The sequence below is a fragment of the Dioscorea cayenensis genome, chromosome 18 (genome assembly GCF_009730915.1).
Source record: "Dioscorea cayenensis subsp. rotundata cultivar TDr96_F1 chromosome 18, TDr96_F1_v2_PseudoChromosome.rev07_lg8_w22 25.fasta, whole genome shotgun sequence".
Lineage (NCBI taxonomy): Eukaryota > Viridiplantae > Streptophyta > Magnoliopsida > Dioscoreales > Dioscoreaceae > Dioscorea > Dioscorea cayenensis.
In genome coordinates this window covers 12,076,026-12,095,248 of record NC_052488.1, presented here as the reverse complement: position 1 = coordinate 12,095,248, position 19,223 = coordinate 12,076,026, and the positions used below count along the sequence as shown (strand labels likewise).

The 19,223-nt window shown below is 33.6% G+C and overlaps 1 protein-coding gene and 1 long non-coding RNA gene across 2 annotated transcripts; one reads left to right on the top strand and one right to left on the bottom strand.

Moving 5' to 3' along the window:
• The first annotated feature begins 999 nt into the window (after positions 1 to 999).
• LOC120282790 (protein ALP1-like) lies at positions 1,000 to 1,949 on the top strand. Its single transcript, XM_039289635.1, has 3 exons — positions 1,000 to 1,158; positions 1,244 to 1,472; positions 1,552 to 1,949. Exons 1-3 carry the CDS (start codon positions 1,000 to 1,002, stop codon positions 1,947 to 1,949), a joined length of 786 nt encoding a protein of 261 aa, XP_039145569.1.
• Positions 1,950 to 5,181: 3,232 nt separating this feature from the next.
• LOC120282591 lies at positions 5,182 to 5,903 on the bottom strand. Its single transcript, XR_005542992.1, has 2 exons — positions 5,701 to 5,903; positions 5,182 to 5,364 (listed from the first exon to the last, which is right to left on the bottom strand). It is a non-coding gene; the product is annotated as an uncharacterized LOC120282591 (long non-coding RNA).
• Positions 5,904 to 19,223: the final 13,320 nt, after the last annotated feature.

The following is a 19,223-nucleotide window of genomic DNA, read 5'->3' as shown; positions in this document are numbered from 1 at the left end:
CAATTAGTTGTGTTATTCATTCACATTTCTTTTGGTATTTTCATTTTCTAATAGTTATGAGTTAATGTCAGATTTATAATCCTTTTAACCTGCAGAATGTTGCAATTAGTTGTTTAATTCAATCATATTTCTTTTGGTATTTTCATTCTCTAATAGTTATGAAATTGTTTGATTTTCAATGGCTTTAGTTATCATGTCTAAGATCTCTTGCTTAGTAAAAGTTTTTGAAACAATGCTAGTTATGAAACGGTTTGTTATTCAATCATATACCTTTAGTTATTATGTAATTTATTCCTCTATAAGATTTCTGAGGTGATGAAATTATTTTTTTTTTTTTAGTGCTACTACCATACATATTTATGCATGTGTGGCCAAGGAGGTCCATATTTATGCAGGTTTTTGGTAATTTCATTCTGAAACCATTGCCTATGTGGGATATTTTCCTATGTCCTTACTGCATGCTATAATTCTACTATGCTTTTTTCATTGTGTGCTTTGCTGGAATGCTGTCTAATTTTGTCCTTATACAATGCTAGTGTGTCTCAGTTTGTTATTCTTATATATGCAATGCTCCTTTGGAATGATGTACAATTATTTGCCTGCTTTAATTTTTCCTTCTTATGTAATGCTAGGGTGTACAAATTTGACTAAATGGATAGTTGGGTTCATAATGAGCATGCCATACCCCTCACAGCCGCATTCACAACAATTGTTGTAGTAGTTGCTTTTTTGTTTGAAGAAATGCACCAACCTAGGGTGTCAAGGTCTCGACAGCCTTCTCTTTTCAGAGACCTAACTAGGAAGCGCCACATGGAACGTATATTAAGGGGTGGACAAGACTACTGTGTTAGTTACCTTAGGATGGATGTAGGGCCGTTCATGCATTTATCCTCCATTATGCGTGATAGCCACTTACTTGTGGATACAAGACATGTGTCCATTGAGGAGCAACTAGCAATTTTCCTACACATAGTTGGGCACAATACGAAGAATAGAACAATGCGAATAGAGTTTCTCCGGTCAGGGGAAACAATTAGCAGATATTTTAATAATGTTCTAACTGCGGTATGTGCACTACGTGATGACTTTGTACAACCTCCTAGTGGGATCTGTCACCCCGAGATTGAAGCTAACCCAAATTGGTATCCTCACTTCAAAGTAAGTATGTCATAATCCTATAGAAAATTTTGAAGATAATTACTACATCCAATTGATATGTCCATAACGCTTACTTGTCCTGTAGGACTGTGTTGGGTTGTTGGATGGTACGCATGTTGATACGTCCCTTCCCCCGTTAGAGTTACCACGTTTTCGTGGTCGGAAAGGACCAACGCAAAATGTGCTAGCGGTAGTCAACCCAGACCTCAAGTTCACCTATGTACTTGTTGGTTGGGAAGGATCTGCAAATGATTTCACCGTATTAAGAGACGCAATATCACGGCCACAACCTGAGGGCCTCAAGATAATAGAAGGTTGCCAATCTTGTCTTTACCTTTTAGATCCTCAACCTTTTGCAATTGAATTATGATTCATCGTAGTAAACTCTTGTAGGGAAATATTACTTGGTTGATGCGGGATATACGACCATGAATGGGTTCATTGCGCCTTACCGAGGTGTTCGATACCATTTAAAAGAACAAAACGGAAGGGCTCCAATGAACCCAAAGGAATTATTCAACTTAAGGCATTCTATGTTGCGGTCACGTGTTGAGCGTGCATTTGCCACATTAAAGAATCGATTCAAAATTTTGACCTCCCACCCGTTTTTCCCTTTCAAGACTCAAGTTTTGTTGGTTCTTGCGTGTTGTATCATTCATAATTACATAGCAGGTGTTGATCCAAGCGATCAAATCTTCCATGACAGAAGATTGCAGGATGATGAGGTTCTTGCATCGCAGCCGCGTTCACAGCGAGAACAACGTGAAGAGAATAGACAGTGGGTCGAGTAAAGGGATAGAATCGCTAATGAGATGTGTCAATATTCTGGCAGTATCTGAATGCTATTTTTAGTTGATGTGTTTTTTTGCCTGCTTAATTTGCTTTCCCAGAATGATTTCCATGAACATCTTCATATCTTGCATGTATTAAATTTATGCGGTACAAGCATACATTTGACTGTATTAGACATGCTAGCAATGGTTGTTCGGATGAATTGTATTAACTACTCTTTCTAGAATTATGAATTGCTTTATATTACTGCAATGTATGTCTGCTCTTTTCAAATGTTATTCATGCTATGCTATCTTCAACACTTTATTGGGTATTTGTTTTTTTTGTGTTTTGGGTTTTGGGTTTTCATGAGTTTGTGTGGTTTTTTTCTTTGTCATGCATGGACATTTTCATTATTTATGAATATTCCTGCATCATATAGCATATACCATCTTGTTCAATCTAGTATCTTGCACGCACCATCTGACATGCATCATTAGTTTTCATAATTAGAATTTCATCGAGCATGGAAGTTGGAAATTGCGCAAACGACAGTGCGAATGCGAGGGCTGCCAAAGGAAAACGCGGAACTCCCAATAAGAGATGGAAGGCAGAATTTGATAATTTTCTGATTCCGGTGTTGGTTGAGCAAGCCAATAAAGGGCTGAAGTGTGACAAATCTTTCAAAAGAGTTGCTTTTGCCCGTGCTGCATCGGCAGTGAACACCAAATTTAACACTCGACTTTTACAGATGAAAATGTTGAGAACCACTACCGGACAACTCGAAGGCTCGATCACGTGGAGATTAAAAAAAGGCAAGAGACTTGAGTGGGGGATGGATGGGACGACTAAACGAAAATGATTACCCTTGACCCAATCGTTGCATTCACTTATACTGGAGGTATATTTCTTTTGTTTGTTGGTTAGTCGCATGCTTTGTTATCCGTGGTTCACCATAGTCATGTTGTTTTTTTTTTGGATTTTGTATGCATGCACATCCAGCTGCAAAAGCTTTCATCAACAAACCTATTGAAAACTATGAAGGGTTACGGATTATTTATGGCGAGGATAGTGCGACAGGGTCATATGCGACATCTCCAGTATTCCGATTTTGAGAGAAAAACTATTGGAGACGAAAATAATGAGAATGAGAACTCGGACTCACCAGTCGATCAACCTAATAGTGATGATGACGGCCCTGGAATTCAAAGACCTCCAATTGCGCGTAGTCTTGCAACGTCATCGAGCATGAGGTCCCAACGAACAAAGGGGAGCAAAAGACATTCCAATGATGGTCGATCCGGGTGACAGCTTGTCGGGGAAATGGCAAGGCAATTAGAAACCCTACACATTGGTCAGAAACACTGTATTCAAGGGTTATGGAAGTTGAGGGCTTCACTGAGCATGTGCTGGAAGATGTGTTTGATTATCTCCAGGAGAGAGAAACTGAAGCGAGAAAGTTCATGGTTAAACGGTTAGAGATGAGGGAGGCCCTGGGTTCGAAGTATCTCGCCAACCTTGCTTGAATGTTGGTTCGTCGTAGGGATTACTCGGACCTTGTTTAGCTAAAAGGGTTGTTTGGGACATGACTGCTTTATGCATTATCTCGTGACCGCTTTATGCATTATCTCGCGATCCATATTAGGTCCGTGATCTTGCACTAGTTTCATCCCATGCACTTGGTCAAACAATCATGTTACATTTTGTTTCGTCGATGACCTAGCATGCAATCGATCGCTTGTGGACATGGTCAGTAGTATGTGGCCTTGTTCTATGGTATTCTATCTATGACACTATCTATGATGCAGCTATCTAGACATATGTAGACATAATCACGTGGTTTTGATTTATTTGCCTCTGCAGGTTATTTCCCTATTTGGTTTGTCTTGTTTAATTTGTTTATGTTCTTCACCAATGTTTCTTTGATTTACTCGTCATGCTTTTTGTGGTTCATGTATTCATATTTTTGTATTTTCTTTATGTTTGTTTTCTAGTCAGCAGTACGTGTATTTTGGCAATGATGAGGCAATGTTTTTTTAACAAGCAATCGAGGCAATGTAACTATTCATATGAATGTATCCTCGATGTGTGCTTCCATTTAGTTGGGTGCACTGGCAGGGCCAAATTTTTGTAGCCATGGTTGTTGCCCAATTGAAATGAAGTCTCTTGAGGGTTCGACTTCACACGTGTGTCCCTTTATCATGTAACTAGTATGGGCGGGGCAATGGAGCATTACTTGTCTCCATTGCAGCCTACTCGTTGCATTTCTTCGTGAAATTCAATTTGGTGTTTATGTATTGTATATATATATATTATTGCCCATGAAGTGCTTCATACTCGATTTTGCACACCGAGCCAAGGTTTGTAAAAAGCTCGGAGCATACTGCAGTCTTCATCGGCTCGGCGACCATGTTAGCATGAAGGATTCAACTTCACAGCTCTATTTTTGTTTTTATTATTGACATGCCTTTGCTCGGCACTAATATGTAAAAGCTCGAAGTTATATTGGAAGTTGTAAAAGTCTGGAGTTGTAAAAACTAGAATTTGTAATATTGTAATGGATACTTCAATTTTTGGAATTCAAATTTATGGATTTTGATTCTCCTTTCGCTTTTTAATAAACAAAAATTTTACTATATCCTGTTCTTTCATGTTCACAACACCTAAAAAATAAAATATATCATGATAAACTTTTAAAAATTATTAATAATCATATTATCTAATTGTTTATAAAAAAATAAAAACTAAACTAAATTCATGTCCAACTTTACAATATCCTCACTATCAAGTTTAGGGAGGTAATCTCACCATGGTAAAAATAGTGGTGAGTGGAATTGCACTTCCTTGCCAACGAAACATTAGGAACTGCTGAAGTCAGGTTTACAGGATGCTCACTTCCCCAACCCAAACACAAGAAAGTGATCACTGTTGGCTTACTTCCATTATGAACCAAACACACAGAAGTGACAACTTCAACTGAAAACCTCACTTCCACTGAAGTGCCACTTCCACACTTCCACCACTTTGGTCAGACACTTCTGAACCAAACAGGCCCTAAATCATTTTGACAAAATACAAACGGCGGAGACGGCATAATTTTGCATGGAGCTTACTAGAAACCATTGTTAGATGAGAAAAAAAAAATTCACAAATCAAATGGTACACGAAAAACATTTCACTGTTTCATATATTGATATACTTCCAATAACAGTACTGAAGCACCTATATAACAATGTCAAATTCTTTCATTCATTCAAGGAAATGGAATCTAGTTCATGACATTCATGCATCCTTCGGTAACTCAAGTGCCATCACTATTATTTACACAACTTAAAACCAAACAACTCAAGTTCAATCCCTTTTGCTCACAATTAGCCATACAGTCTTTCCATATTTGTCTATTTGTTGTCCCCTGGTTTTCAATTGGGGCCAAACCTAAGAAAAACACCCTAATTAAGAAACTCCACAAGCCACCACAAATTCTTTTGGACTTGCAAATTCTACTATATATGTATATACATTATAAAGACATAAAGAGCATTCCTCAGATAGTCTTCTGAATGAGAAAAATGCAGACAGTAGCAAAGTGGGCATTATTTTTTGCTCTTGCCCAAAAGAAAAACTAAACAAGCATTCCACTTCACAAGAGAACCGCTCAAGTCAACAAGCACATCAATGAATGCCACCAGGCCAAATAAAACTATGAGTTATACTAGAAATATCTTAAAAATAATAAGGTGCTTATGTGTAACTATAGATAAGGAAACTCACTTCTCATTTGATGGTTCGTTACACAACACTGCTGGTGCCATCCATTTAGGCTAAAACAGAATTGGGACAGAGATTTAGAAAGTTAAATATGAGAAGTTCGACAAACTAGAAACAATAATTTCCTCAAAGTACTAGAGCGAAGACTAGATCTCACTGTTCCAGCAGTTAACTTCAAAAATGAAAATGCGCCGTGCTTCAACCTTGAGAGACTAAAAATCACGCACCTGCATTGCATTGATATCAGAAAGCTATTAATGTGAACTAATAGAGTAACAGCTTGATAAAAAAACTAAGAATGATATCCATTTATTATTCTATTCCAACATTTAAAGATGTCACCTTTCCCAAACATACGAAAATAAATTTGTTTGGAATGGATGTCTGTATGTGACATTAGATTAGATCTAATACCTTCCTAAATAGATCACACTGCATAAAGGAAAAACTAAGGATGATGCTATGGGCAAAAGGTACAGACTTTTGAACTTGCCCAATATTTTTGACTAGTATTCATAGGACAGGGCTATACTCTTAATTTTAAAAGGGTCTCTTAGCTCTAACTAGGAGCATATTCAATAAATCAACACTAGTAACCAATCCCAATCAAGAAGGCAACATTGTGACAACACTAACAAAAAACCACAAAGAAAAACATGCAAATACACATAAACATTCTACAAACTAAGTTTTAGAACGAGAAGAAGGATGTGGATATCCTACAATGTAATTATTCAAGCTTAAGCAGATAGCAACACATTTAAATACATTTTTGAAACAAAGCAAGACTCATTTTGATTGACCCAAGACGAGGTATGACAATGATAAAAAAAAGTTCACTTAAAACTTCATTCTAATATAGGTCATACTTACATCTAATGAGACTAGTAAGACGCAAATACTTGAAGAAAAAAAACCCATTCATAGCAACATACAGGTCAACAGATAATGAACACCTAAAACAACTAAATGAGTGATATAAACCAAATGATTAATATTTAATATAATCATGTTCACAGACTGAGTGATGCAAGAATTGTTGGTCTGAGCAGAATATTTTCCTGCAAGTATAGGACATATAAAAACTTCATACCGCCAAATCCATGCAGAGGCTCGGATGCCTTAGTAGGCAACTTGCAAATAATGTCTTCCAAAAACAAGTTAATATTTGTTCAAATTCCAGGACTTCAATATATCTCAGACATTGGGATGCCAAAGCAGTCCAAGTCCACCTCTCAGTCTGCCACTATAATAGAAAGCAAGAATCCTTCCAAATTTTCCACATGAACACTAGTTTCTGTTACTAAAATTTCAACAAAAACCCACCAAGTCCACTTTCTACAAGCCGAAACATTGCAAGTAATCAATCTAACATAAAACAATAAACAAACATCCTACACAAAAACCAAGGAGAACTGCTCCCAAAACGATGAATAGGAACACAAGTGTCATTTTTTTTAATTATTCTACCAACTAAGGATGATCAGTTCACACAAGACTTCCAACCAAGAAATTTTGAAAATTTTTTTATCAAACCACATCAAAGGCCATTTTAATTCTTTGCTTGTCAATTTGACTATTTGGATGGTGAAGAATTCTGTACAACCTTCCTCTGATAGATCAAATTACATGTGGTCAAGTGATGAAACTTGCTCGGAATAAAAAAAAATATTGTATGGCACAATTTAAAAAAATTTTAAAAAGTAAAAATCAACAAATAATAAGTTCTCTTTTAGCTAATATCTCTAGAACTCCATAAATAGCTATATATCCTTTAAAAACATTGGATTAAACTTTATACCCTTTAAATCCTCAATTATTTGCTCCCCAATTTTTAAGTCGACAAGGCCATGCACATTAGATGGTTTCCTAGATGTTCAGTTCTTGTTATATAACACAAAAACAAAAGCCCACCCCTACTTTCTGCTTTGAATGGCATGATGAAACAAACCTCATTCTAAAATAGTAAGATGCCTGACCTTGAAGAGCAAATCACGATGAAGAGATAAACCTAATTTTATGCAACCAATAGGTAATACACTTGTTTGTAGTGACCTTCATAACTCTCTCTCCAACCATCTTGCTGACATAATACTAGCACCTTTTACAGGCCCACCCATATGCCCAGCCCTACAAGTTCGGATATTCTTTAAACTAAAAATCACTAGCTCAAGTAGGGCGGTCAAGTAATATACACTGTGTTACTTGCTCAAACTCAACCAAATCATGATCAATAGCATGATTGACAACAATAGCTTCGAAACCAAAATTTCTGTTTTGGAGTCACTAGTGACAGAATCTTTCCTTCACTTGCGAAGTTGGCAACCCAAGTGCATCATAAAACTCATCCAGGACTTTGTCTTTATAATCAAGAACATTATATTCCTAGAAGCAAAGGATAGAAATATACTATTTAAAAATAATGGACCAAAGAATAACAGATGCACATTGTTATCACATTCAAAGGCACAAACAAGATGAGAAAGTGCGATAAATCAAGACCTGAAAAGGCAAAAAGCTTATCTTGAAGAAATAAGTGCAATTAGCAAAATTATCGATGGTAATATCATAAATCAATGTATTGATTTTCAAACTTGAAACATAAGTACGATCACGGAATATTAGATTGAAAAAAAGATTTTTTTGAGATTGCAAAAACATGTAGGCAAGCAAGCCAAAAAAAGCGTGAAATCCTCCACTAATTGCAGTCTTTTTATTAATCATAATGGAAAGAGATGGGTGTAGAAGTAGTCACTAATCAGGCATCCACATTTAAACAAATTGCATGATCCTAAGGGCCAGGCCATAAGCGAGGAATAAGGATATTGTCGAGTTCCCTCCGGTAAAATAGATCCTTATCTTCAAAGAAATTTCAGAACTGCAAAGTTAATGAACTTCCTATCATTGTCTTTGGTCTCACCATCTTCTTCACATTCTATATTGTGTAACGTTATTATCATCCATGAATAAGAAAAAGATTTGAGAAACAAGGAAGTAAATAGACCCAGAAAAGATCAATCACAATAAAAAGTAACGTTCGCTAATTTCTTTTTATCACTCTACCAATGGCCAGAGACAACCCTAATTTCCTAAGAAAAAAAAAAGTCGCAATTCCTATCCAAAACCATAATTTCCAAATTTCCTAATGTTCTTAAGCATAAAAAAACCTTAATCGGAAATTTAAGCTCCAAAATGGACTAAAATCTCCATGGACTAAAATGACCAATATCTGATCGGCTGGTCACCATCGCCGGCAACCGGCCAACCATCAATGACTGATGATCACCACTGGCAACCTAGCTTATGGGGTTTTAAAGGGTAATTTGATAGTATTATAATATAAAATTTTATTACTTTTAAATTAAATACTAACTAATTTGTAATTTGACAATCTTCTTTTACTAGGAGCCAAGGCATAGCCTAGTGGTTTTTTACTTTGTTTGTGTTTGGGAGGTCTCGAGTTCGAAACCTCTCAGACACAATGCAAAAAAAATAAAAAGGTGCTTGTCGCCAATTTGTCAAAAAAAAAAAAAAATCTTCTTTTACTCCATTTTGCTCCAAATAAAATATAGTTTACAACTTTGTTTCTTTTACCTTATTTTATGAACCTTTCTGTCGCCTTCTATTTAATCTAGTACTAAATCAAGGTCAATTAAGGAAAAAAAATATTTTAAGAAAAAAGGGCTGCAACATAGATGTATATTATTAAAAAAATATAAGAACCAAAAAACTTATTGAGACACAAAACAAGAACAATCCAAATGAACTCAGCCAAGAAGAAACAAAAAAATATTAACAACAAAAGCAAAGAAACTAAAACAAAAATCTTGCTCTCTCAAGCCAACCATTCCATGCCAATGGAATTAAAACAAATATAGCCCATGGCGAAGAGCAATTGGTGGAGTTCAGTAATCAATTGACGAGTTTGCCTTGAAAGCACTACCTATCCATCAATAACCTTCTGGAGATCATGACAACTGAAAAATGCCATTCCAATGTACAGGTTTCTCCATGTTGGCATGATGTCAAGCAAAGATCAAGGCTTTCACTTCTGCATCTAGCTCGGAGGCAACGGGAACATGGTAACAATTTTTAAGGCAAACATGGGAATCAGGACCTACAACGCAAAAACCTGCACCTCCATTACTAGTCTCCACAGCCCAAAATGTAGTAGAGAATATACAAATATATCTAGGCATAGGCTAGTTTCTGAGATAGAAGGTTTTTCCCCAAGTGAGTAGGCAAGGCCATGCGAAACTTTTATACATGTGTAATTAATGGCCCTCCTAGGAGTCCAAGGGCCGAGGGACAGGGGGCAACCACCCCTATCACCAGCTGGGTCAATAGACCCCTCCCGCCCCCTATCACTTCACCCCCATCCTCCGCCCAGCCTCCGCTCTCCTCCTCCACTGTGTTTCTCCACTATTTTCACTTTTCTTCGTTCTTTACCCAATCGCCCCTTATTCTCCGTCTGTCTACGATTTCACAGGGTGATTATGTGAAAGGTGAGAGGCGTTGAAACTTTATCTAATTGAGTTAAAAAATAATTAATTATATTAATTTATTAAAAATATAAAAAATAAAATTATATAGTTTGGATGATGATAATAACGATTTTTTTTATAATATTTATTACAGATGGTTGAATTTCTCTTCAAAATAGCACAGATTGAGTATGTAGTTCTTCTAAAGAAGAACTTCATTTTCATGAATCTGTCATTTGTTGTACCTAATAATTAAAGAATGATTTAATCAGCCAAATTTCATCTCTGTTCTCCAAATCTTTATTTGACCATTTGTATGGTGTTTTCATGTGCAACACTATCGCTACTGTATTCCTTTGGATAGATGATTGATAAATTTGTAATACCTTTTCATTGCTCGAGAGATTTTACAACATTTTTTTTTTTATTTTTAAGACCCAAAAGTAAAATCAATTCGGTGAAATAAAAGTCAAACAGATTGGGCCGTGCATAATTTTGCATGGAGCTTAATAGATATACCATTGTTAGATGAAAATATTTACAAAAATATAAAATATATATCTTGTCATATCTACATAATTAATAAAAAGTAATAATATTTTTACCGAATTGGTTCACTGAATAGATTTCTCAAGTGGATGGCATCCACGTCATCTTTTTTTTGAATTAATCTCTCTTTATTATATAAATTTTTAAGCTTAAACTTTTTTATCATAAATGATAAACAGAAAACTCCCTCCCTAAATCTTAAATAGTAAATCACAAACCTCGCAATTTACTATTTAGGGTTAGGCTTAGGATTTAGGATTTAAGATTTAGGGCTTAGAATTTTAGTGTTTTGTATTTATTATTTATTATCTAGGGTTTAAATTTTTAGATTTTTGAGTATAAGATTTTGTAGTTTTTGGTTTGAAGATTTCAGAATTTTAAAAAAAGGTTTTATAATTTTTTTTTAAATTTAAAATTTAGGGATTTTTAAATTTTAAATTTAATTTATATTAAAAAACAATGACTTGACGTGGATGATAAGATGGCATCCACGTCATTGGCGAAACTAAATCTATTCAGTAAAAATAGCATCACTCGTAGGGATGGAAGTAGGGTGGGGAATCCCCGTTCCCCGTGGGGCCCGCCCCGACGGGGCGGGGATTCCCCAAAACATTCCCCCCATGGGGCAGGGAGCGGGGAAAAGTTCCTCCCCTCCTAGCGGGGCGGGGGCAGGAAATGCTCTCCCCGCCCCACGGGGATCCCCGCCTCGCTTCCCTCGGGGATTCCCCAACAAAAAAAATATATTATATATTTTTAATGTGTTTATTAAAAATTATTTCAATATTAATATAATATTATATATATAATCAATAAATATTTATTTGTTAATATTTTTTAGTTATTAATAAGTTTAGTAAATATAACTTTCATATTTAATAGAAACTTAATTTAAAATAACTGAGTTTAAATATAATTGTAACAATAAATTTAAAATAACGTTATATATTATTTATTTAGTGATAAATATTATTTTTTCAATCCATTAAACATTTAAACTCTTACTCATTAATTTATCTTTATATTATAAAATTGGACTCAATATAAATGGATTCTAAATATAAATGATTTGGAGAAAGAAGAAACAAATGGATGGAAGCATGAAATTATTGTGCTAGTTTTGCATTATGAATTTTATTAATGGATTTGTAATTTTAATTTAGTTTTAAACTTTATATTATTTGTATTACTTAATTTGTACCTTAATGTTATTGTTTCATTATACATTATATTATGACTTGTTAGGAGAAATATTTTATGTGAATTTTTATTTTATATATGATGTGTATGTTGTAAAAAAAAAACTTTGGTTGAAAATTTTTATTTTATTTCATTATACATTAGATTTTTCCCGCAGGGGAATTTAAACCGGGGAATCCCCGCCCCGTGGAGAGCGGGGATGGGGACGGGGATCCCATTCCCCGCCCCGCCCCGCCCCACTTCCATTCCTAATCACTAGTTAGCAAATAATTAAACTAACATTTTAACAGTAAATTGGCAAATAATATAATTTAAAAAAATGACTTAGTACAAATTCACAATCTAAATTCATTTATGCAACAATTATTTAACAAATAATCTACAAATAATCAATTTTTTATAGTAATTAATCACAAAAAATATCTAAACGTTTTGACAATAATTTTCATAATAAATAATCAAATAAATATTTAAAAAATCCAATAATTATTTAATAAATATCAAATTTTTTTAGACAACAAAAATCACACGAAAATTAAACAAATTAATTCAGATATAAAACAAATTGAAAAAATACATAATAAAGATAAAATATAAACTCAAAAGTTATAAGAGATTGAGCAAAGAGAGAAAACTCTGCAATTATTGTTTTTTAGAGATTTTGAGATAACAATTGCATTTTTTTTATGGTTTTATTTTTATTTATTATTACTATTTTTACATTAATATCCTAAAAACTGATAATAATGCATTGATAAGTTCAAGAAAAAGTATATCTAAATATTTTAAAACAAAAATATTTGAAAATCCATATTTAGTTAGCCATATTATTTGTTATTGTCACCAAACATCAATTTTATTTAATATAATAATCTTATTGTTTTATTTAATTTATTTTAAATAATATGGGTAGAATTTTGAAAAAATAAATAAATAATATAACTTTCAAAACAAATTATAATCATTAATATTGTAATAATATATAAGTTTATATACATATATAATATATTCATGTGTTCATTGATGAAAGGAATCCATTTATGTGATGTTTGGTTCACGGAGTGGGAATTGAATGGTAATGGAAAAATGAATGCGTTTGAATTGGGATTATCATTACAAAGGAATGTAAATAGACACAAATTTTGATGTGAATACCATCTCATAAGAATGGGAATTGAATTCCATGTCTTTAGAATTGAATGATGGTCTCCATTATACCTAAATCTCAGAGTAATGAAGAGGAATAGAAGGATTTGACATATCTACCATCATTCCAATTTTGTAAAAATAATAATAATAATAATAATATAAACTATTCAATATAAATATTTAATTATAATCATTAAAATAAAAAAGAATATCTAAATTATTTCGAAACAATGAGTTTCATTATTTCATTATTTAAAAAAACAGTACATTGAATATTTATTTATAATAGCAATTGTACTAATTAAAATTAAAAATAATTGAAGTGAGTTATTTAATTAATATTCGGTAATTATTTAAGTAAATAAGATATACAAAATATTTTAAAAATTAAAAATTTGTCATAAATAATATTTTAATATTATTTATTTACACTAAGGGCAAAATAGTAACGTTACCACATTTTACCTTTTCCTTTTTCTTTTCCTTTTCCTTTTTCTCACTCCCAATAAATTTTATTTCAACCAAACACAATTTTTATTCCCATTCATTTCATTCTCATTCCCATTCCATAATTCAAACGCACAAGTAGGAATATGATTACAAATAAAAACGGTGTTTGATTAAAAGTTGTTGGAGGTGAAAAGAAGTAAATAAAAGAAATGTGACAAATTTACCTTAATGTCCTTAATAATAGATAAATAATTTTCATATATAAAATAATGAGTAATGTTCCATAATGATTTTATTATTTACAAAATAATTTAAATACCATTATTCAAAATAATTATTATGAATAAATATTTAAATTGAATATCTCTTTTGTCATTATTAGCTTTAATTATTTTGGTTAATTATTTAAATTAATGATTTTTATTTAATTAACTATCTCTGATGGGTAAAATTGTCATTTCACTTTAATTATAATAATTAAATGTGTAAATTAATTATTTTATTCAATTAAATATCCATTAAGGGCAAAAAATGTCTGTTTCAATTATTATAATTAAAATATTTATATTAAATAATTCATGTTAGTTATTATTTTTAAATTATTCTAACTAAATATTTAAATTAGCCAATTTATGTTAATTATTATAATTAGTTATTAAATTAATAATTTTTATTTAATTAAATCTTAGCCATGGTAAAAAAATCATTTTGCCATAAATAGCCCCATTCCCCCAATTTTGGGTAATGCAATTTCTTTAACTCCACCCAATTTTGGGGTAACACAATTTCTTAATAGTAAATAATTGGATTATCTACCGTAATCATTTTCATTATAATAACTGTGTACTCAAACATGAGATTATTTTACTATACATATGAATCCCAATTTAACGGTAGTTATTCCTTGCATTCAATCGCCATTTGATCATAGAAAAAACACTAATAATTTCTTATAATATCACTATTCTTCCAAAGATGTTTAGACATTCATAATCAACTCTAGTTTCCACCGGAGAACCATTAAGTTAATTAGGAAAAATATAGAGTTGCTACAAACTATAAAAAAAAAAAAAAAAACCTTCTTTAAAGTTGGCGTCACACAAATCAAAATTTCAAATATTTTATTAGTTTTATTGGGATCACAAGAAAAGTTTTTTAAAAAAAATGGTAGAATTCCCCGATTAGCCCCTCTACTTTATCAGACCTACCCTTTTAGTCCCTCTACTTTTACTTGTACCAATTGAGTCCTTCTACTTTTAAAATCGAGAAATTTTAGTCCAATCGAAGACGTCCGTTGTCTTCACCGTCAGTGTGTGCTGAGATGGCATTTTTTAATATTAAAGAAAGATGACATGGATTTTTTTAACATTGTAGGAAAGAGAAAGGTTAAAAGAAATAATTCTAATCGGATCTTTGCCCGATCACAAATCCACTAAGCCATGCCCTAAATCTTGCCCTAAATCTTTTTGCCATCTTTGTCCTCCACGCTTTGCAGAGCCGTCGTCATCGTGGTCCACAACGAGCTGAGCGGTCGCCATCATTTCCTAAACCCTCAGGATCCAAGCAGTGTGAAGTCAACCCCATCAAGTTGTAGAAGCACCCTCCCTTCATTAGCCTCCTGATAAGGTCAATTTTTTTCTTTTTAAAGTGGATTTTCTTTTATTTTCTTAGTAATGGACTGCAAACTTACCCTTTGTTGGCCTATTGTTGTAGTTTCTCATGTATTTTAGTTCTTATGTTGTAATTTATCATGTATTGTTCTTTTCTACACCATTGTATTAATTTGCCTTCATGTACTGATTTTAGTCCAGTGAACTAGGATTTATGGTTTCATATATTTAGTTGATATGTTGACATGTTCTCAAATGGAGCATTTAATTAGTAAGAGTTAGAGCATTTATTTCTCAGGAGGTAGGAGCACCATTTATATATATATATATATATACATATATATACTTGCAGGGAGGTAGGACTGCACATTTGCTCTGTCTAGTGAGGGGCAGTCATGTATATATATATATATATATATATATATATATATGCACATCAGCACATGGTAGTTTTGGGTGTTAGCTTTTGTTGGGTGTAGCAATGGGACCACACAATAGGACTTGAATATTATTTTATGTATTTGTGAGGGTGATAGCATGAGCAGCATAATTTGATGATTTGTTTGAAAATGGTGGATTTCTTATGTAATATGGTTGTGATATAATTCTAGAACCAAGTTCATGGTAGTAGTGTTTATTGGATTGCTTTTGGTTTAGCTAGGATAGATGGGTGATTAATAACTTCAACCCTTTGCTTTTAATTTGGATGTTGAAGTGGATCTTTTATTAGAAGTTCATAATGATTTTACTTTAACTCTTGCTAATTATATTATCTTGAAAACTCCATCAGAGAAAAGTAATGGCTATTGTTTTTCTTTGCAAAACTAGATTTCCTTTGTTTAACCAAGGTTGAGGGTCAACGTTGCTTGTATATTCATGCATATCTTAATTAATACAAATATATGATATCAAGATTCAATATCATTCAAATAAAATCCTGTATATTATTATGGATTCTAAACAATGAGCACTTGACTATCATTCATACTAGATAGCATGTTGTTGTGTCATTCATTCTTTCCCTACCATTAAAACTTAATGAATGTTGTCATGCTTATCTGGTCATTATTTGGTCCTACCACTAAAAAAAAACAAGACAATATCATATCATGCCAACTTGCAAAGCTTAGGGTTATGTTTGAAATTATCTAGTCATTCTAAATGTTTTTCCTTTATTTTAAATTTACAACTGATTAATAAGAGCCTGACAACTTGTAAAGCATTAGACTTTCCTATTTCCCTTTATAGATTGCCAAGACAGTGAAATTTATCAAAGCATAATAGCATAGCAAGTTGTAGTTATGCCCTACCTGATAAGCTAATGAAATTGTTAAGCATCATGAGATACCAACCTTTTTAATGTATGATAACATAATAAAATTACTACATATTTTTAGCATGCCAATTTGTGAGGGTTAGGGTTAATATGAAATTATCCACTAGGTCATTGACATATGTTCCTACATTTTGAGTTATGTTTCTCATGAAAACTTGTAAAACATAATTTGTACCCAGATTGATCTGGTTTGAATATCATTATTTCTTCATCTTGTTTGAATATCTTGTTATTGAAGTCCTTTTGGAGTATATTTGCACCCATATTGATAATTTGAACGGAGGTTTATAGTCCAAAAGAAGGTTACTGGTTCGACTTGCTGTTAGTTTTGAGGACTGGCTTAGTCCAGAAACTTCATACTTTCAGTATAGAGAACATTGCACTTTAACCTGGAGGACACGAACTAAAGTTCACTATTAATTTTATTAAGTGCTAGCATGCAGTCTTTTCCTCTTCCTTAATTATGTGAAAATTTCCTCTTATTAAGTGAATTAGGTGGCATTTCATTGCTGTGCAACCACATGGAGGAATATATTGTTAAGTATCATCATGGAGGCACATTAGTAATAGAAGGTGATGTGAAATATTTGGATGGGACAGATTCTGAGAATTTCTCATTGATCTTGATAAGTCTGTGTTATTGGGATTTATTGGGGGATTTAAAAGATCTAGGGTATGATATTGAGAAGTCTGTTAATATTTTTCTTATGGATGATGGCGGATCATTGAAAATTGTTAAAGATGATGAGGGAATTCTGGATTTAGTAGATCAATTGACGAGGAATCTTATGGTAGATATATATGTGGAGTGTTCAGATGTTAAGCATGGTGTGCAATTGCCAGATTCTTTATTTCCATGCCCTGTTGGTGATCAAACATGTCCAGCTGTTACAGAATTGTCAGATACTTCAGTACCTTGTCCTAAACATGACAGTGGCTCAGGAGATGATGATGATGATGATGAGGAGGAGGAGATCTTAGTAGATGTACCATTGTAGGCTCGGTATGGGATGATGAAATGGACCGAGCCGAGGGTTAAAGTAACCAAATATGTCAAGTTGAAAAAGGGTGCAGCATGAAGATGTTGATGAAAATGATAACTGACATTGGAGATGGATGCGTGGTGGTGATACTACACATGGGGAAGGGACAAATTACAAGGCCAAATGCAACACAAGATGGGAAAGTAGTTGGATTTGAAAGTGATTATATTGAATCATTAGACCCAGGAAGTTTTGAAGCAACCAGTGAAGAATACATCGCAGATGATGCTATCGGGCATAGGTCTATTAGAAAAATATTACAACTCGATGTTCCATTACTGACTTCTTCTTAGATCTTAGATTTGCAGACCTGAAACATTTTAAGAGTGAACTTGTAGATTTCTCAACCAGAAAAGGATTTGAATTTAAATACATGAAAAATGATGCACTTAGGGTGAGAGCTAGTGTTACATGAAAGGGATGCAGAGTGGTTGATTTTATGTTCATGAGTGCAGATTACTAGAAAATGTATGTGGTTAAGCATTATGATGCAAAACACTCATGTCTTCTTCAGACAACAAAGAACAGAAGGGTGACATCTCATGTTGTTGCGAAGAGATTTGGTGATCTAATAAGTGGTATGCCTTTTATTAGGGCCCATTAACCTAAAGGCAATAGTTAGGAGGAGTTAGGAGTGTTTGTTCACAAACAAGGTGTGAGAAATGCTAAAAGGCTTTGGTGCTTAAAAATTGAACAACAGTTCAGAGAAGATTTCATGGTGCTTAACAACTATGCAATGGAGCTAAAAGGGACAAATCCTGGTAGCACTGTGATTATTGTCTCAGGAAGGAAAAAATTAGATGAGTTACCTATTTTCCAAAGGATGTACATTTGCTTGGCTGCAATTAAAGAGGGGTTCATTGCTGGGTGTAGGAGGCTAATAGGTTTGGATGGCTGTTTTTTGAAAGGATTAATGAAAGGACAGTTGCTAGTAGCAGTAGGAAGAGATGGAAACAATCAAATGTTCCCTATTTCTTGGGCTGTTGTGGACAAGGAAACAAGTGAGAGCTGGTGTTGGTTCATTGAGCATCTTCAAGCAGATCTCTGAATTGGGGATGGACTAGGATGGGCAATAGTCGCTGATATGCACAAAAGGCTTGCAACTTCAATTGAATTTGTTCTTTCATTAACTACATCTCTTTTTTAATTGTGTCAATGTCTTTTGGTAGGGTCTAATCCATGCAGTTAAGCAACTTTTGCCTTTGATTGAGCATAGAATGTGTGCCAGACACGTTTATGCTAGGTGGGGCAAGAAATTCCAAGGCAAAGAATTGCAAATGAATTTTTGGAACACTGCTAGGGCAACTAGTGAACCAGAGATGCAGAAGTACTTGCAAATCATGAGAAACCTAAAGGGGGGAGTGTTGGCTCGTGGAAGAGTTATTGGAAAAAGTGGCCAACTAATGGTTTGGTGCCAAGCATTTATCAATGACATGATCAAGTGTGAGAATGTTGATAACAACATGTGTGAGACTTTTTAATGAGTCTGCTGGGAGGCCAGAAGCAAGCCCATCATTAGCATGTTTGAAGAAATACGGCAATATGTGATGAACAGGTTAGTTGTTAAAAAGGGATTATCGTGAAGAAGTGGAAATTGACTGTGGACCCAATATAGTTGCTAAAATGGAAAAAGAAAGAAACAAAAGTGTGAAGTGGAGGGTTGAATGGAATGGTGGGGCAAGCCATGAGGTGTATTGGGATGATATGG